The sequence below is a fragment of the Haemorhous mexicanus genome, chromosome 14 (assembly GCF_027477595.1).
Source record: "Haemorhous mexicanus isolate bHaeMex1 chromosome 14, bHaeMex1.pri, whole genome shotgun sequence".
In the NCBI taxonomy this organism is placed as follows: Eukaryota; Metazoa; Chordata; class Aves; order Passeriformes; family Fringillidae; genus Haemorhous; species Haemorhous mexicanus.
In genome coordinates, this window is record NC_082354.1 from 7,536,603 (window position 1) to 7,557,238 (window position 20,636).

The 20,636-nt window shown below is 36.3% G+C and overlaps 1 protein-coding gene across 3 annotated transcripts in view; it reads left to right on the forward strand.

Moving 5' to 3' along the window:
* FMR1 (fragile X messenger ribonucleoprotein 1) overlaps window positions 1-20,330 on the forward strand; it is a 29,958-nt gene extending 9,628 nt beyond the window's left edge. Inside the window, exons 4-15 of one of the 3 annotated variants that reach the window (XM_059858943.1) lie at window positions 785-856; window positions 1,140-1,288; window positions 2,275-2,368; window positions 2,457-2,573; window positions 5,985-6,155; window positions 6,262-6,340; window positions 8,661-8,770; window positions 12,117-12,203; window positions 14,171-14,366; window positions 15,707-15,850; window positions 16,807-16,889; window positions 18,368-20,330. In XM_059858943.1, coding sequence (XP_059714926.1) covers window positions 785-856; window positions 1,140-1,288; window positions 2,275-2,368; window positions 2,457-2,573; window positions 5,985-6,155; window positions 6,262-6,340; window positions 8,661-8,770; window positions 12,117-12,203; window positions 14,171-14,366; window positions 15,707-15,850; window positions 16,807-16,889; window positions 18,368-18,529 — 1,464 coding nt within the window. In that variant the 3' untranslated portion in view covers window positions 18,530-20,330. Of the gene's footprint in view, window positions 1-784; window positions 857-1,139; window positions 1,289-2,274; window positions 2,369-2,456; window positions 2,574-5,984; window positions 6,156-6,261; window positions 6,341-8,660; window positions 8,771-12,116; window positions 12,204-14,170; window positions 14,367-15,670; window positions 15,851-16,806; window positions 16,890-18,367 lie in introns of all 3 variants that reach the window. The other 2 variants (XM_059858942.1, XM_059858944.1) reach the window with 2 other exon arrangements.
* The last annotated feature ends 306 nt before the right edge of the window (window positions 20,331-20,636 follow it).

The following is a 20,636-nucleotide window of genomic DNA, read 5'->3' on the forward strand; positions in this document are numbered from 1 at the left end:
TTACAAATATGCTGATTTACAAACATGATCATTGATTCAATCTGCATTGATTACAGATCAGTCCTTTTTAGGACATTTAATTCAGAAACAGGTGATGAACTGTAGTTATTAAGCTGTATAGTAATAATGTCTCTATTACCAAACCTTCAAGCTGAATCAGATAATTTGCTTTATATGTGTGTATGCATAAAAACATAGAAATATATGTGTATATGTAAATACTTATGTGTATATGCAAAGAGATTGACTTTAAAGCAGCTTATTTCTAAAACCTCATTTATTTATAAAATTGTAACATTTATTTTTATAACTAATTTAAAGAAAGAGTACTTGCAAGATTTGCATTCTGCTTGCATGCTCTGTAGGCTTTTAATTTGAAAGATAAGAAAATAGCAAAACTGCTGTAATGTGGGTGTGGCTGATAGCATATATATTTTAAAGAAGAGTAGATGTGTGACCCCCCCCCCTCACCCACTGGTAGGACCTCATCAGACCTACACACAATTAGAAATACTGTTGACTAAATATTAACAGATGTAAAAGTCTGAATCGTTCTCTTTTGACTGTATGCAGGACTGAGGCAGCTAATGCCAGTAGATTGGGCACTGTATTATTTATTTTTATTTGTCTATACAATCTTGCTATTACATGCTTTCTGTGTTGTGCTCAGAGACTTTATGTACTAAGATATTTTGCTGGGGTTTTGTTCCTATGGAGTTCCTGATCATATTAGTGTCAGCTTTTGTGATGACTTTTAAGGATATAATGTATGTATTTTGTTCAGGTTTATTCCAGGGCAAATGAAAAAGAACCCTGCTGTTGGTGGTTGGCTAAAGTGAGAATGATAAAGGGTGAGGTAGGAGTATGCATATATACATATATATATATTTTTTTTTTATATTTACTTAAACTTTTTTCTTTCTTTTATCTTTATATATTGATGTACACTGTGGTTTGAACTAATCTCTATTCATTTTTTAAGAGTTTCTTGATTAGGACAATTGCAATTACCATTAACCTCAACCTGAGAAGTCAAATTTGACTTGTACAGTTAACAAAAGTACCTTTTCCTTAATAGTGTAATGCTCACTCATGTCATAAAATATGTGGCTTGGATGATTTTATTATTTTTATATCAGTTCTACGTAATAGAATATGCAGCCTGTGATGCTACATACAACGAAATTGTCACAATTGAGCGTTTGAGATCTGTGAACCCCAATAAACCCGCAACAAAAGATACTTTTCATAAAATCAAACTGGCAGTTCCTGAAGATTTAAGGCAAATGTAAGTACAAGCGTTTCTTTATAATTGTTTGAGTGTGGGTACTTCTTAAGCCTGAGACAAGAGAAATAAAAATGCTTTTTGCCACTCTAAATTAACTTATTGAAATGTATGAATGTAAAAAATACAAATATCGATGTGGTCATACTTGAAAAATAGAAAAGGTAATTTTTGAATTGCGGTTTATTCCTGGAGGAAGAAACACTTTCTTCAAAATTTTAAGGTTTTTGTGTAATACAGATTAAGATTTTCACTCAGTGCTGTTCAGTGGTGTGGACAGGTTAATCTGAATCCATTCTTGGTCAACTTTTATTATTTGATGATGGCTTTGGGAATAGTTGAGCAATAATGGAACCTCCCAGAGTATGATACAAAGCCAGCTAGCTTTCTCCTAGGCCATGGACATGCTGTTGTCATATAGTTACAGCTCTAAAATTCAGAATAACACTGACTCCCCTTGTTTACCTTCAGATCACCTTCTGCTTTCCTTGAGATGCGTGTTATTGCCTCAGTGTGGAATGAGTTATAAATTCAGGTTAGACTAAAACTTCCTGAAGTTAGTGTTACAGCATACACAAGTGGACACAGGAAACCTGGAGAAGCCAAGCACAGCATGAGATGAGCATATGGTCCTTAGAATGCTGCAGGGGTTAAAATAAAATCACCCATTTTAATGGTTCATTTTGTGTTTGAAATCTTGAACTTGCTGATCATAGTGATTATAGTTTTTAATGTAGTTTTGTTTAACTTGTCATTCCACAGATCTACATACAGAAAATTTCTGAAATACTTCTAATCCTACTCATGTGAAAACAAATGAAAGAAAAATTAGTAAAATAAATGATAATGGAATAAAATAACACCTGCTTTGAAAGGGAGAGCTTGGAAATCTTTATTTACATTCTTTCTATTAAGGAATTATTCTTTTTGGCTGTTAACCATAAATGCAGTGGTTACCATTTTTAACTTTGTTACATTTTTATTCCTAGGTGTGCCAAAGAATCTGCACATAAGGACTTCAAAAAGGCAGTTGGAGCTTTTTCTGTAACATATGATTCTGAAAACCACCAGCTTATTATTTTGGTAAGTCCAAATGTTTTACTGTACCATTGGCAGTGGTTTGTTTCAAGAGTCCATGTGTAAAGCACTGTTGTGTTTATTAACAATTCAGTCAATCAACGATGTGACCACGAAGCGGGCCAACATGCTGATTGATATGCACTTTCGGAGTCTTCGCACCAAGTTATCCCTGATACTGAGAAATGAAGAAGCCAGCAAACAGCTGGAGGTATGTTGGTTGTTTTCCCTGAAGTAATTTGAGTGAAACAGATAATAAAAAAATCCCTGGTGTGTTCCTTAGCTGGTGGGACTTTCATTGAGGTGAAAGTAATAATGTATTGATAATAATCTAGGTGGTAAAAAAGGCAGGCGGAAGTGTCATCCAACCAAGATGTTTACAGTTATAGGGCCTATTCTTTCAAAGACTCATTTTTATCAGCAGGATTTTGTGGGGGATTAAATACAGCTATGTAGACACACATACACGTGTATTTATTTCATATTTTGAAGCATAAAATTGTTAGCCATCATTGCACAAATAATACCACATATTTGGTAGCTTTAAAAATAGATGGGAGTGAATATGTTATGATCCTGATAGGACTAGATCTGGATCTAGCAAAATAATACAGATGAAAGGGGTGAAAACTGATGCTGGTAGAATGTAAGAAGGGATAAGTTTGTCTATAGATAAAATGTTAGGAAATAATCTTACAGAAGATACAGCTTCTGATACTCCTGTGACTGGTGAGTGGGTGTTGACTGGCAAGAAGCTTGAGTCATACTTGTCCATGGGTAAAAGGAAAAAAAAAAAAAAAGAAAAGAGTAGGCAAGGAAATAAGGGTTTTTTATACACCAGAATTAACATTTCTTCATGGTTTTTCTCCTATCTACAAATTAGAAAAAATAGCAATATTTATGAAAACTTTTTAGATTTCACTGTCAAGAGCCAGAGGTACCACTTAAACTCCTGTAACTTAGTTTGACATGGGTGTATGCCAGCAGTGTTTCTGCAGAGCCAGGTTTCATTCCCCCTTCCCTGGGGTTGCATCTGTTTGAAGTGGGATGGCATGTTCAGGCCTTGTGTATCCAATGGGAATACTCACTGCTACAAGAAGTTCTCACTTCTGTTGTTCTCCCTTTCGTATCTTGATTTCTGTGTTTCAGAGCTGAAATCCAAGTTTGTTTGGGTTTTGATTTTTCTCAAGATGAAGGATGGACCAGATTGTCCTCATTGGTGTTCCTTACTGAGCACCCCATTGTAGCTCTTCAGTAATCATTCTTCTTTATCCTCCAGAACTGACAGTTGTGTGGGCAGTTTACCTCTTGAAGTGCAAAGTATTATTTTGGAGGTGGGAAGAACAACAGCCTCTCTAGAGCTAATTCTCTTTACCTGCCCCCACAAATGCATGCACCAACAACTGTTGTCATTGATTCCTTTCCCAAACTAATCTTGGATTCTTCTTGTCATTGTAACACTGAGTCTTTTTGCTGCTGTGAAAGTCTCAAACTTGATTTGGTTCTCACTAGAAAACCATCATTGAACTGCAGTTTCTACCTTAGTACTTAAATAAAGGTTGTGGGATAAATATATACAGTTAAAATTTGTGTGACAGAAGTTGGCTGGTATTTTTCAGTTTGGCATTTGTGTTTCTTTTAGTTAGAGTAAATATAAAATCAGTTTCATCCAAAGTTTAAAGGAAGAGCTTCAGATAATAAAAATCATATTCATGATTACTCTTGAGACACTGACAAACCAACAGACTGCACGTGTCCATCTGCAGAAGAAATATTTAGTGAACGCTTTGGACTTTACTGCATTATTAATGGCAGCTCACTGTTTCATCAAGTAAACCTTTGTATGTGTCTCACAGTCACTGAACTTTCAAAGTCTGCCACTTCTTTTCTTCTAGCAGTTTTACCTATTTTGTTTCTTTATCATAATCACTAGACCAGCTTCTTTTGTTCAGTGGAGTTGTTTTCTTCCTGTTTGTTGTACCTTTTTTTTTTTGCGTATTATCTTCTTGACTTGCATGGCTCTACTGCTCAAACATGGCTTTTAGAGCACCAAGTAAAATAACAGATTATTTTTTGTTAACATTCTTTCCCAGTGGGTGTGATTTAGCTGTTTTGGGTGTCTTTCACATACTAAAAAGCCTGAATTGACAAGTGCTTTAAGTTCTGGTTTGTATTTTACTGTATCTAAGTAGAACTCAGTTCAGGCTGCTGTGTAGGTATTAATACATTATTTGCATAGATGTTTCTTATTAATGTATTGGAGGGAAGTAGAATACAGAATTTCTGATGTTTAAATAGAGCACACTTCATAATCATTTGCAGAAAAGCTGATGATATTTTAGTGCAGGCAGTAAAACTCTGGTTTGACTGTCAAAGCCAAGGTCCTCAGTGATGATGTAGCTTCATCTTTTCCACATGTCATAGATAGTTAACAATGGATCATTGTCTTGGTCATCTTGTTCTGTCCTCCTATTTGGCTGTCTATAAAAGATGTCAGCTAGTGAATCAGCATTTGGATTATCTGTTAGAAGTAGAAATGTGAGCAATTAAAAATAATGTTTGCTTTCCAAATGGTCTGTAATGTGGCTACTGAAGTACTTGACAGTGCTCTCAGAGTATCTGAAGTATTTCATAACACTTGGATACTTAGACCATTATCTACTGTAACTAGCTCTTTGAAGCAGTGATTTAGCACAGGATATTTACCAACAGATTTAGGCAGGAGCAGTTCAGAAAGCAGTACCAATTTACCTGGAACAGTATAGGGCTTGTTGTGGGCCATTCCTTGATGTTTTCTCAACATGTGTAGGGTCTCATTTTGCTGACATTAAACTGCTAATTTGAAGTGTGCTTATGTATGTCTTGACAGTAGTTACAGCTTCAATTGCAATGCAGAAACATGGACAGGATTATATATCTTGGCTTTTATCTTGTTTCTTCCTTGCAAAACACTCCTTCCTTAACAGATTATCACAGTTGGAAATTCTCTATCTTCTCACAATGCATTAAACAATTGTTCCTTTCCTGTGTTCTGTTATGCTCACGCTTGTGAGTGCTCAGTGTGACCCTTCTGTCTGGGTAGATGGGTGATTCCTGGATGAAATTCTGAACATATTTGTTCTCTGAATTCAAACAGTTTTTGTGTTGTCATGCACAGGCACAGATTCTTCATTTTTTTAAAGTGCAGTAGATATCCACAGCTGCTCTGTTTTATATATAATTGTGTCAGTCATTGGGTTATTACAGTTTCACCACCTGTTGAAATTGGTGCAGTTTTTTTTCTCAGAGTCATAAGGTTTGCTTTAATAATCACCACAGTCACTGTTTTACTACCTTATGAGTGCTGTCTTACCTAGTAACACCTGATAGCTGTAGCTATTAAAGGGTAATTCAAAATAGAGTTGTCAACACAGCTAGAGGCCAGCCTTATGTTAATATTTAAACATTTCTGAAGGAGATTCCTTGGTAGTTTTGAAGCTAAAATAAGTGCAGCAAAGGGATTGAGTAAATAAAAAGTAGGCTAAGCACCTGATTGAAAAATAGGCTTGAAATTTATGTTGATTTCTCTCTCCAGTGTGCTGGAGAGACAATCAAAGTGAGCTGACATGAGATTTTTCTTCAGAGTTCTAGGCAACTTGCATCGCGGTTCCATGAACAGTTTGTAGTACGTGAAGACCTAATGGGTTTGGCCATTGGCACTCATGGTGCTAATATTCAGCAAGCCAGAAAAGTCCCTGGAGTGACTGCCATTGATCTTGATGAAGATACTTGTACATTCCATATTTATGGAGAGGTGAGTTCCCTTCTTTATCATTTCAGAAAATACCTGAAAGAAGCAAGCAAAAAAAACAAAAACTTGGGGAAATGCATCTTGTTTCTTACACATCTTTCTATTGTAGGATCAAGATGCTGTGAAAAAGGCAAGAAGTTACCTTGAATTTGCTGAAGATGTCATACAAGTCCCAAGGAATTTAGTAGGTAAGTCAGTTCTGGAGGCTGCCTCTGTGATTGTAAGGAAAAATGCCTTCTGAGAGCTGCACTGTACTAGAAGCAATGTGTTCAAGTACAAGGCAGAATAATTTCTGGATTGAGGCAGAGAATTAATTACTTCCCCCAAACAAATCCAGAGATTAGTTAAGCTATAGAAGAGATGAATCTGCACTCTCATATTTTCCTAGTATATTTTGAATCATTTTTTTGACTTAAATTTGTCTTTTTTCCCCTGTCCTTTTAGAGATGTTTAGAAGCAGCACTGTGAGATGAGCTAGGTATCAGTGATGAAGAAAATTTAAAATACTTCCATTGCCAAACAATTTAAAAAGTCGTTAAAAACACATTGCAGCCCTTATATATTTGGAGAAGATTTTTAATGAGCTTTTGATGCTACAAACAAAATAAAAATACATTATTTTATTCAATAGATAAGAAAAGAGCAGAGAAAATACTTTATTGTATAGCATAGCCCTGAAAGCAAATGCTTTAATAGGTTGTCAGGGAGTGTATGAAAGCTGGTGTTGAAGCATTGTGAAATTCTGCAGCAGGATAAGTACCAAGGAATGTGGCAGCTCAGCTCTGGAATTGATTAAAAGCAGTTTTTCCTTCCTTATTCCCTCCTGTTTTTACTGGTGATAAGTAAAAATGATAACCTGCCATCATTATTTTAATGTGAGGTCTCAAAGTCTGTTTCTCTTTAAAACTTAGCAATTATATTTTTTTGGCAGATTTTCATTTCTACTCTTAATTCTTGACATGGATCCTTTAGAATATAACTTTGGCTGAACCCTATGTTATGTCTGAAATAAGTTATGTTTAATAATTTGACTTTTAAAATTCCCAGTAATTTGCTTTTAAAGTGCAGAAGGCTTTTTTAGACATATATATATATATATACACACACACACTGATACTTTTATACTTTTTAATCTAAAGAAGATGCAAACAACCACCTTCTTCTATTTAATTACATTTTTACAAATTCAAACTGAAAAAAAAATACAAACAAAGAAAAAACCCACCTAAGATGTTATTTATTTTTTAGAGACTGTATGGACATTTTTATTTGAAAATATTTGTGTGTGTTGCCAAATCCTCACAAAAGCTTTGATTGGAGTATCTGATGTAAGTTGTGGAGGTTTTGTGTGATTTATTTTTTAATCATTACCAAGGCTTTTTTACATTTATTAGAGTAAGGTGCTGTTCCATTTGCCAGTAATATATAATGAAATAAAGTACTCAGATAAAGTACTCAGAAGTAGTTTTTGACACTCAGAACATCCTTTGTCATTGAGGAGGAACTTACTGGCCATATTTTGTCATGTTTTCTGCAAATATTCATGCCAGAAAAGTTGAAACACAAAAATGAAACTTTATTTAGCTTTGAATGATAGGAGCAATAGGAGTCTGTTGTGACTAAAAGTAGCATTTAAATTCTTCTTCATGGATTAATTGTATCAGTCAAACAGTAGCTGTTATGCACTTGGGGTTTTTTACCTCTAATTTAGTGACATGCCAATGAAAAAAGATGATGTTTTAAGTTTTCCAGCAGTTTGTTAAATAAAACCACTTTTTTTTAGTTCCATGAAGAAAACATCTTTGACATCACTCTTAAAAGTTTTTCTTGAAAGCTGTGATTGAAGGATGTGGCCTCCCTCATCACGTCCCAAGCAGCTTAGTTTTCCTGCCAGTTTGCAGCACGTTCTTTTGCTGAGACTGAAGAGAGCTAAATTTTCATTTTCCTTGTCTCACAGTAATGTCTGCCTCAGAAGATACATGTCTGCATTACTGGCATTGGAGTATAATTTATTTCCATTTTTATCTTGGACTTTTCAGTGAATTATAAGCTACTGGCAAAAATGTCTGAAAACCTCAGTTTTAGAGAATTTTTCATCTGCCTCAAACAGTATCTTTGGTAGCATTTGATCAGCTAAGATTTTGTAAATGAACTAAGTTTTGCTTACAGAAGAAGTAGTTGCAGCAAATGTCAAGGCACTGTAAAAGAGCTTTTGTTTGTTTTGATTGGATATTTTAAATGCAAACAGAAATGTTTGTAATTTTTTAACTTATTTTAAACCTACCAAAGCAAAGCCAAATAAGCATTCAAGGTACTGAATATTTCTGTGATCAATGTGTTTTATAAATGAACACCACAAGCATATGTGGTCATTTCAGTTTGTGGCTCGTTAGCTCAATCTTTGTTGTAGAGGATCAGGTTCTTGCACTGGCACTTAAATAGTCCTAAATACTCTCAGGTTTGGGGGAAAGCCATAAAGATTGAATGTTCTGTATTTTTTTTCTGTAGGAAAAGTAATAGGAAAAAATGGAAAACTGATCCAGGAGATAGTGGACAAATCCGGCGTTGTAAGAGTGAGAATTGAGGCTGAAAATGATAAAAATATTCCACAAGAAGAGGTATGTTTCCGATTATTTTAATTTTTCTTTTTGTTAATTGGTTATAGCCTACCCAATGATAAAATAAATTCTTTCTTTTATCTTTGTAGTGTAAGATAAAGTGTTGATTAATGTGTTTTCTGATGGAGTCTATATTTTCTATCAATGCTAAGGGACATTTTTATATAAATTTGGCTTCTCTGTTTATAAAAAATTCTTTGAGAAATTTATTGGTGTTGCACCTTCTTAGAGATTTCATGTTGTTCCTATTGGAAGCAATGACATTTCCCAGCATGTGCTAGGCTATAAATCCATATTATATATATGTGAAACTTGCTGGTTTCATTCATTAATCTTCCTTGAGTTTGATTTCTTACCTTTTTACCTGGTTTAATTTTTCATTAGTAATTTCTTCTGTTGAAATGAAAAACTTGTGCTTTATGTTAAATCTCTGTTTTAAAAATACTGCCTATGTTCACAAGAGCCTGTAAATTGTAACCTAAAGAAAAACAAGCATGAACACTGTGAAACCCCAGATTTGCATAGGAAGGCTCTCAGCCTTGTAAAGGACCTGAAGGAAGTCTCAAACACTGTCATTTGAGTCCCTTCTGTGTGGGGCTGCATTGAGGGGCAAAGTTGTGGCATGCAAAAAATCTTACAGCTTGAAGGTCTAGACATCTCAATGCAAAAAGACTCCCTGCAGTTTCAGGTGTGGAATGTGCTTAAAGAAAACTGAACTTCCTTTCATTTACCTCAAAACCCAAATATGTACCAGCTAAGAGCCTTTGCATTTTGGATAAGCTATGAAATGTGGTTTCTGGAACCCTTATGTTCCTGCTTGAGTAGATACTTCCTCTGCTGTTTTATCACTGTAGAACTTAGTGGAAATCCACAATCCAATTTCCATCTTTCTATACAGAGTAGCTAAGCAATTAACTAAGGGGTTTTTTTACTATTCTACTAGTTTTACATCTGTCTGAAAAGGTAAATGGTCAATGTTTAGACCTCAAGTTTTCACTCGTCTGTTGTATTTAATTTCTAAAGATAAATTCCTGCAGCATAAAATAGAATTAGTTTAATAAGCAAGAGGGTGCTGCTATTGCTGCAGGCTAGAGAATCACAGAAGGGTAAAAGAGCCAGTACTCATGGCTGCTGCGAGTATGTCTGGCTCTTTTTTTTTTTTTTTAATTCTGACTTGAAAAAGCTGATTTGCTTAGATTTTTCTGCCCAAAATGCAGCTTTTATGGATTATCTTGAAAGGTCTTTTTTACCTGTCAAGGTCTGCATTCATACTTCTGTTTTACCTGTTAATGACATTTCTGACACTGGCATTGCTTGCACTGCTTCATGTGCTAGTTGTGTCATGCCAGGTGCAATTCAGAAACCTGAGATCAGACTTTAATAGGTAAGAGTTGGTACTTGTAAATTAAATGCAGCTTTATTTCAAGTATAAAATCCAAATAATCTTTCCATGTGTAAATTTGGATATTGCAGCCCTTCTTCTTGTAGTAGAACAGTAGTTCAATTAAATTTTAATACAGCATTTGGTTCTTTTTATGTGGCTGAGATGTTAGAATACTGCCCATTAGTTTCAAGTGCAGTTTTATACATCCCATTATTTTATAACAGGCTATCTACAGGCTTTTCATATTTTAAAATGAGATAGGTACTGTTTGTTACAGTAATAGATATTACTTTTATCTCTGAATTTAGTATGCACGTAAAGTCTGCTCATTTCCCCCACTGCAGCCAAGTTGAACATAGGTACTTTTGCTTTGAAGACAAAAATAAGGTTTAATAAAGAAGCACTTTGCTGCTTTTGACATGGTTACCAGCTCATATTCTTAATAGCTGGCATTGTTATACCTTGAATTCACTGCCAGAAGCAACAGAAGCAGTTTCCTTAAATGCCCTCTTAAATCATTTGTCTTGTCATCGTTTAATAATTGATACTGTTAGCTGGTTAATGCCAGTTCAGTAGAAATTTCACTGCTCTTTATCAGGTTGTATAAAATATTTATGCAACATAAAATACCCCAGATAATAAAACATTTCAGTCAACAATGCCTGTGGCTAAAGAATTTTTAATGCTCATGAAAGTCAGTGTTAATGTTGAGGTTCCTTAGGACTAGAGGACTGTGGGTTTTTTTTTTGGTTTTTTTTTTTTCTGGTTACTTAATGTAAATGTGTAAGGTCTAATGTAAGTTCTTTGCCTGTAAAAGAAAGGGAGGGGGCAAGAAAACCAACCACAACCTTTAAAGGGGAGACAAATTATAGACTGGCCACTCCTGGGCAATCTCAGCATAGTGTGCTTTTAATTTTTAAGACATTTGTGTCTCAAATCATTTCACTTCTGCAGCAAACCTTCCTTTCTGTAAAGGGTGTGTGTACAGTGAAAATTAAAAGCTTATTTAGAGGTAATGATGAGGTAGCAGAACAATATTTGAGATAATCAGCAGGTGTGCCAGGCTCTGGTCTGCAGTGGCATGGGCTTCAGCAGCTGAGTGTTGGAGATGCTCAGCTTAAGTCTGCAGTCCACAGTGAAGCTTCACCTGCCCAGGTGCTGCAGCTGCTGGAACAGTCAGGTTCATTCCTTGGGCCTGGGTGGGCTGTGTTCACACCTCTGAAATGCTGTAGGGACCTGGCTGAGTGTCAGAAGTTTTGTTGTAAAAATTGTCTTTGTATTTGCTAAAGGTTTACTTTGTTTTCCACACTCACTGAGACCCTTTAAGATAGGAGGTTTTTTCACCTGCTTTGCCTGCCTAAGTTAATCTTTAGGTGTTTTGTCTCCCATCATTTCAGACTTTAGAATTACTAGATTTATATTTTCCATGTATTTATTGAATCACTTCACGTGCTTGAAAGGTAGAACTGTGAGATAGAAATCATCACCTGAAGTAGTAACTCTTCCTTGAATGTTTTTTGGCTTTTTTTTTTTTTCAACTGTACAGATCTTCAAGAAGAATCAGGGTTTTTTTGTGAAACAATGTTAATTTTATTTACTTTTTTAAAAGATTAAAGGTAGAACAAAAGCAGCTAGTGTGAGAGAATGGGTGCAGTCAGCAAAGATGGTGGTATTTTGAAGGGGGAAAACATAAAGTGTTCTAAATTGACTCTTTCACTTGTTCAGAAAAGTAAATATTGACATTGTGATGCAAATTATCTATATCTGCCTATTTAAAAAAGCTCTTTGCATAAAGGGAATTAGACTACATAGTGTAGTCAATATCAGAATTAAAATACAATGTTGTCTCACTTTTTCATTTTTGCTTATTCATGATGTAAGAATTTTTTTGCAGGTTTTACAGTAATAAGTTTGGTTGTCTTCAGAATTCAATAACCTAAGCCTATTGTTACTGTGTTTTAGGGCATGGTACCATTTGTGTTTGTAGGAACCAAGGATAGCATCACTAATGCAACTGTTCTTCTGGATTATCATCTTAATTATTTAAAGGTGAGGATAATGATGCTGCTTTACCACTGGTTTTGTGCAGCTGTCACAAGGCAGAGAAGAACCAGATGAAATTTGATACTAAAAATCAAGTTCATTTCTTGCATGCTCACTGTGATTTGAAAAGATATTTCTGCTTTAAACTTCTTTGGCTACCTAAAATGCATACTTGCATGTGAGTCAGTACTTAAATGGGCACTGACATGATAGTGGAAAGTGTTTAATAGCCCAGCAATTTTAAATTGATCAGTTCATTGTCAACTATGGTCACTTTGTCTTAGCGCTCTTAGACCTTCCTGAACCAAAGGTCACAGGTAAGTGTTCATCAGTCTGTGATAACTACTGGATAGATTCTTATCTCTAAGGTTTTATCTTGGCCTTCTCATCCCATTAAACATAAACACAGAAAATGTTGTTATCTTAGTGGCCTGTTACCTTATGATTCAGAATAGTGTCCTCCAGTTGACTGACAAGAAGTGGAACAACCTGTTCCTATAAGATTTTCATGTTTTTATGCCTCCAGGCAAAGATTATTAAGGAAACTTTTTGTAAAAGATACATAATAGTGCATCAACATCAAATGTACTGTATCAGCTCAGAGTCATGAATTTCTTTGTGTCTAAAAAGAAGAAAGCAGACTTGGCTGGAATGACTGTAGTGAATTATCAGGATCTTGAGAGGAAAGACTTAGACCAGGATTCACAGCCCCAGACTGCATGAAGGTGGACTTTGGCCTTTTCAGGAATCTGCTTGGAAGAATCCCATAAGATACATTCCTGGAAGGAAAACAGGTTTGGAAGAGCTGGTTCTTAAAGCCCAAGCTCAAGAATAGTTCATCTTGATATGCAGGTGTTCACACAAAAGTAACAGTAGGCCTGCAGGGATTAACAAGGAACCTGTGGCTAAATTAATATTAAAAAAATGAGGATACAAGGAGTAAAATAAAGACAGGTGAATCAGATGGAGTATAAAAACACAATTTGTGTGGGCAAGGATGAGTTTGGATAGCTGAAGTCCATCAGAAGTTGAATATGGCAAGGGATGTGAAGGGGAACAGGAAGAACTACTGCAGGTATATTGGCAGCAAAAGGAATACCAAAGAAAATACAGGCCTGCTGCTGGATGGAGGAGGAAACTTGCTCACAAACAGGAAGGATTAGGTACTGAATGTCATCCTCAGTTTTGTTTTTTTTTATTTATGAGATTTGTCCTAAGGAACATCAGCCCCCGATACCAGTGGGAGAGTCTGGAGCAAGAAGTCTTAGTCTTCCTAAAGGAAGGTTGAGTTAGGGAACATCCTTAGGGGGAGAGAAGAGAGATCCACCAAGTCACTGATGGAGTACATTCCTGAGTACCAGAGCATCCTAGCAAAGTCCTAGCTGGATTAGGTGACCTGCGGAGGATGCAGTGTCAGAATGGAACTTCTATCAATAGATATCCCCCTAATTAAAGAAAAAGGAAAGGGGATTGCCATTCTGATGTGACCTAGATAGTATCTGAACCTGGCAAAGGTACTTTGTGAATATGTGCGGCTGTATCTCTTTTACCTAATTGTATATGGTGAGGGTGCTGTGTGCTGACGCCTCTGTGCCTGAGTTACAGCACTCTTCTCTCTATGCTTTTATGCTTCCTCCCATTCCTCATACTGTTACGTCAGAATTGTTTAATAACTTCTGTGTTATGTGCAGCAGTGTAAAGAGCTTGTGTTCTGATCTGAGTACTTTTTCTTGATACAAACCTAAACTATTCAACTGTGCCACAGGAAGAATTGTGTTGGTAGCACACGGATTTGAACACTTGAAAGTCTTTCTGTTAGACAGGTTATTCTCAAAGCTGAGTTGCTGTTTGAGTATTAAACAGATGATCAGTTGTAATATTTCAGTGGCTTTTCTTTCTGAGACCTGCATGTGTGCACATGCAGATGGTTACATAGTGGTGGTACATGACTCTCTGGGCTTGTGTTTGCACAGGAAGTGGACCAGCTGCGTTTGGAAAGATTGCAAATCGATGAGCAGCTGCGACAGATCGGGGCCACTTCCAGGCCCCCCTCGAACCGCACGGACAAGGACAAAGGGTACATGACTGACGACGGGCCCGGCCTCGGCCGCGGCAGCCGCCCCTACAGAAACCGCGGGCACAGCCGGCGTGGGCCAGGCTATGCTTCAGGTAGGTGCCTCCAGGGACACTTGCACTTCTCAGGGAGGCCTCCTGGTCTCATGACTTCTTGGAAAAGACTGAGTTTAGAGCTGTTTAAAATGCGGTTAATATTGAGTGTTAATATTTGAAGATGATCTAGAGCTTTATGCTGTAATAAAGTACTTCGAAGTGTAGTGCTTTCCTGTAATCTACTCTGGTTTCCATGCAGTTCCTGCTTCTTACAGCATGCTTCTGTCTTCTACATTATGGAGCATATCTAGTTATTCCCTAACTCCTCAGGGCAAGGATTGTTATTTTATCTATATTTTGAACAATTCCTGACAATGAAGTCTTAGTATTCATTTAATCCTGTGTGAGTCTATCCTAATATAAATATTTATAGGTGAAAATACTGTGTAGCTCAATTTGCAGGAAAGCTATTTTCTTCATACTAAATTGAACTTTTATGTTTTTAATGGAAGACCTTAGTCACCAAAATATTGTGTTACTCTTTGAAACCTTGGATAATTCATTAATGAATACTTTTCCAGATTGTGCTTCTTCAGAGCAATCTATTACTTCATTATCCATAATGTAGGTCAGCTGGTGTTTGTCCTGACTGAAAGGCCTGTACTGTGAGCTTTGTAAGAAAATCTTAGCTTACATTCTGCATAATACAAACTTAATGTTTTTGTGATGTTTACTATTTTTAGAAGATGTCAACTCACCTTGCTAATAATATGGGTTATGGGGGGAAAAACGGGGAAAGAACCAGCTTTTGTCAATAAAGGTGATCTGTTAATTGGAAAAATTGCAGTGGCCATTTATTTGATTTGATACATTCCTAGCATTTTGACTTTGTTCTCTGCTTTTGTAGTCTGTTTACAGGCTGTTTCATGATGGAATTTTTTTCTTTTCATAGATGAATTGCAGTGGTGAGAGGAGACAGGACAGGTTATATTCACAACTTTCAGTTGTAGAAATATGAAGGAGTCTAGTCTATTAAGCTTTGTTTTATTAGCCTTTTATTACATTTTGTAGTTTATTCAGTAATCTGTTGATATACTGACAACACCAGTTTTAAGCATGTGACGCACTTCTATTTAGCCTTAAACACACAACTAATTTTTATTAGTCTGTCTTGAATTTTGAAGAAGTAATATATATTACGTACCTTGCTGTATTATGTATGTTACAGAGGCAAAAACATCCCAAAACTGTCTATTAACAAAAAAAAAAAGGTAAAATGTAAATATATACATTTTGCATTCTACTATAGTAATTTCATGCTAAGCTACACTGGCGTGTTTGGATTTTTTTCATCCTCTTGATAGGAACTAATTCTGAAGCATCAAATGCTTCTGAAACAGAGTCTGATCACAGAGACGAGCTGAGCGATTGGTCGGCGGCCCCGGCGGAGGAGGAGCGGGACAATTACCTGCGCAGGGGGGATGGGCGACGGCGCGGCGGTGGCGCCCGAGGCCAGGGCGGGCGGGGCCGCGGAGGATTCAAAGGTAAACCAGACTCTTTTGGGAAACAGCTGTCAGTGAGGGAATCCTAAAGCAAACACTTCTGCCAGATGCTCCTGCTCTCATCTGCTCCAACTCCCCACCTGGTGGCCTCTCCTGACTTCTCTTTGTCAGTCTTTTAAATAGAGTATTTTGTTTCGGATGTGTTGGGCATTGAGCAGAGGGGTATTGTTCTTTTTGACCTGCTTTATTTTTGGGGGAGCTTTTGCTATCGTTTGTTTTCCTAAAATGCCTCTTGGCTCAAGTTTTTGGCCTGTCCCATCACACATGGACATCAAGGAATTAAATTCTAGTTTGTCAGTAGATACAGAAAAATCTTTTAAAATCTGTATTACTCATTCAGCTGTCCATATTCACATCTTCTTGTATTTGATTTTCATGGAACAGGATAACATTGTAATTTATGTGTTCAGTGGGAAGGATCAGGCAAAAGTGAGAAGGGAGAACTTTAAAAAGTTTAAATATATAGATACAAGAACATATTATGTTCCATTATATTTATTGGTTAAAATACTTTATTCTACAGCTCTGCTATTTCTTGAAATGTTTTTTTTTCAAAATATGGGTGCTGCATAATAAGACAGTAATGTATAATTTAGGAAACTTAGAAGCCATTGAAAAATGTGAAGGTATTAAACACTGCTGATTGGGTACCTCTCTTCTGTAGTTCATCATTTTGAGAAGCATTCTTTTTCCAGTCACTAGTTAGTCTTTTTTAAACTGTGGTGGTTTGAAACACTGAGGTTTTGTCTGCCTTATCACCTGAGAACATTTTCTTTAGTGATTCCTGGCCCATAGTTTAAGAGCTGTTGTTATTTGTTAGTAATAATATCTGTTCATGAGCCAGAAAATTCTGTATTGCCTGCTGTGCTTGTGTAAAATTTAAGTGGCAGAAGATGATGTATTTGTTGAACAACTTGGTGGATTAATTCTTCTTCCAGGCAATGATGAACAGTCGCGAACAGATAACCGTCAGCGCAACTCAAGAGAGGCGAAAGGGAGGACAGCGGACGGGTCTCTCGAGGTAACTCTTCTCATGTGGCAAGTCTGTACTCTTAAAAATGCCTTGTGTCCTATAGTAACAGTAGAGCCTTCTTTTGTGAGTTGTGAGTGACACACTGGCCTTGTGATTCCATATTATTTGACTCCCTAATCACCTCTACAAAAGTTGTGTTACAAAATGACACAGATGCTCAGGACTCTAACTATTTAAGCTGTGTAAAGATGCAATTTTGTAATGCTGTTTAGCTCTGTCTGGTGAAAAACTGATGACAAGTCACAAGGATTTACTAACCAGCTTGATTCCAGTCTCTGTTCTTACTAGTGCTTTGGTTTTAGCTTTTATTTCTTGCTGTGTTGTGTATTGTTGTCTATCTTCTATGTACCTGAGGGAAGAAAATCCTTAACACTATATAGAGTGTGTTGTAGCCAGAATCCTCAGAGTAAGAAAGATTAAACTTTAGAAACTACCTTCACTACTGAATGAAACATTTGTCATTGAAGGCTATTCAGTCTAGAAAGGAAGTTTGAAATACACATCAAGTGACTTTTCGAGTAACAGGTTTGAAATATCTTGTAACCTTAAATATTTTTAAATTTTTTATAAAGATATTTCTACATTTTTTTCAAATGCTTTGTTTCATGAAGTTATCAAGCTGATACCTTATGTATCTATGTTAAGTTTCCCCCCATGGAAACTGTCCTTGCTGTAATGAATAGGCATGTGAAATGCAAGTAATTAACTTGGCAGAACAAAAAATAAATAATGGGCATGTGAGTTTTGTAATTAATTAGTAATTACCTTACCCAGTTTGAAGTAGGCACTGAGGAAATGTGGTGCTGAAAAAAAAACATAAGCCACTTAAATCACGGGGGGTTTATCTGTTGCCCCAAGATTTGGATGCAGTGACACGTTACAAGAAAATAAGGACTTGCGTGTTGTTCAAATCTGGCTGAGCAAGTTGCAAAAATCATGTTACATATAAAGGAATAAGCATTTGCCTCCTTTGCAAACATAAAAATATGCTTTCAGCATGCTCTCTTGAAATTTTTTATGACCACTTCAAAAGGCTCCAGAAGTTATTTGGGTGTATTAAATGGATCTTGTTTTTTCAGATTCAAAAAAGGTATGAGTAGATTCTGAGATTCAGAGATACTGCCGTGAAATGACACTATGTCATTTGGGGGCTTTTTGCATACAAAGAGTAGGAAGTTGAATTACTAGAAGCTAAAATAATGTTGCAGATGTCCACCTGATATTAGTTCAACTCTTTTGTGCACAAACTGGAAATTTTTCTCTGAGCTGCAAAGGGTAGGTAGATGGCAGAGGATTTTTTGGCTCACAGGTATGTGGCATTTTTGTACAGAGAAGAATTTTCACCCTCCCCTGCAGCTGGATACATTTAGCAAAGCCATGAGGGGCTGGCACTGTTTGCTGCTCCGAGAGCGCCCAGGGGTGGAGAAAAGGAGGAGAATGCTTTGTATAACTCTGAATTGTTCCAGATCAGAATTGACTGCAATAATGAAAGGAGTGTCCACACTAAAACCTTACAGAATACCTCGAGCGAAGGCAGCCGGCTGCGCACGGGCAAGGAGCGGAACCCCAAGAAGGAGAAGACGGACAGCGCGGACGCTCAGCAGCCGCTGGTCAACGGAGTCCCCTAAACTGCATAACTCTGAAGTCATACTTCCTATACTGTTTCAGTAATTCCTATTCCATGTTAGAGAAACTTGTTAGGCCAAAGACAAAATAGTAGGCAAGATGGCGCAGGGCATGAAATGAACATATGTTCTCTGTTAGCCTTTTTTAACATCAACAGTATGCAGTTGTTTTCAGAATAAGAAGTTATTCAAATATTTGCATAAAAATACCTGAACTTCTGAAAATCGCTTCCAAGTACATATTGCAGTTCAAAAGATGAAAGATTCTTTTTTGTTTGTTTTAAAAAAAAATACTGAGCTGTGCATTGGTAAACTTTCTGTTCAGTTGTACCATTTTAACACATCGGGTCAAATTCACTGCTCAATTTCAATTTTCAGAATAAATAGTGTTTGCAGTAATCAAATTGGCTTCTGTTTTCAATCTAACTTACCAGTTCTTCATGAAATGCTATGTCGTTTTATGTCCTGTGTCAGTTCACATTCTGGTCCACCTTTTTCAATATTTTGGTGGATCCTGAAATCTGTGTGATGTAACAATTGTCATTTTCATTAGCAAAAAAGTTGTATGATCTGTGCCTTTTTTATATCTTGGCAGGTAGGAATATTATATTTGGATGCAGAAATCAGGGAAGATGAGTTGGTAACACTAAATGTAAAATATATGTAGCAATCCTTGTCAGACGTTAGTACTTTATAGACAAGTGCATGCTTTCCATAATTTTTTCCTTACATAAACATTCAGTTAGGCAGTTATAAGAATAGGAAATTTATTTTGCACTGAAGATTTGGCAAATAGTGTTATTGAAAAAGGGGTGTAATTTTTTTCTTTGTAGGCAGTACAGAAGCTTTTTTTTTAAAAAAAAAAAACTAAAAAAAATCTTTCCATTGTGGAAAACTAAAAAAACTCATTGTTACTGAGGGAACAAGTGTAACACATTCACAAGCTAGTAATGGGTGCCTGCTGTTTGGCCAGATGACCAGCCTAAAACGTTGATGGTTTTCATCCTCCCAAAATTTTTGAATTGCTTACTTTAATTTGGGGCCTATTTCAGGAGAGGTAAGAAGAAAGTCACCACGTGTTATGCCCTGGCAACTACAGATACAGTAGTTGAAATATATAAGGTAAAATAAAAGTTCTTCATATTTTGAGCTGCAGGGTCCTAATTACCAGCTAATATGAAGGTGTCACAGAATTTGATGCAAAGTACAGCTGTACACCAGGGAAGGGTGGGAAGTGGTGGGAGGAGCTGTGCTTTCTTTCATTTCTGATCACACATTCAACTTACTGGGCACAACTGCATAAGGACCTTCATTTTAGTCCATTTTTGTTCAGATTACTCCAGAAGGAGAGCCACTGTTTATGTACAGAATTGTACAAACTTGACCTTGCCTCTGATGTATTTTGTGAGTTTTGTTTCTTTGCTTTCTTCATTCTTTTTTTTCCTTGCATACAGGTGAGCATACTAAAACTGGCAACGAACTGCACATGATTTAACAAATATAAAAATGTCTTAAAAAGTATTGCCAAACATTAATGTTGATTTCTAGTTATTTATTTTGGGAATGTATAGTATTTGAAAACAGAAATTGGTACCTTGCACACATCATCTGTAAGCTGTTTGGTTTAAAATACTGTAGATAATTAACCAAGGTAGACTGACCTTGTAATGTAACTGCTCTTGGGCAATATTCTCTGTACATATTAGCTACAACAGATTGGATTTTATGTTGACATTTGTTTGGTTATAGTGCAATATATTTTGTATGCAAGCAGTTTCAATAAAGTTTGATCTTCCTCTGCTAACTGATGTTGATGCAATCCTTATGAATGATTGCTTTAAAAAATCTCAACTGACAGAAAGTAGGAAGTATTTCTTTGTTTAGACTTTAACTGTAGCCATTGTTTATGTACACATTTTAAGAAAGTCTCAGATATTACCAGATTTCAAAAATACAGTACAAAATGCTCAAGAAGACACAGTCTCCTCATGGAATGGTACAGTACCTGTTGAGTGGTCACACTTCATGCACTCATTTCTCACATTCACACATTCAGTGGTTGAGTTCACTAAGGTGCTAATCCAGGTAAATGTGAAATTCCTAAACCACA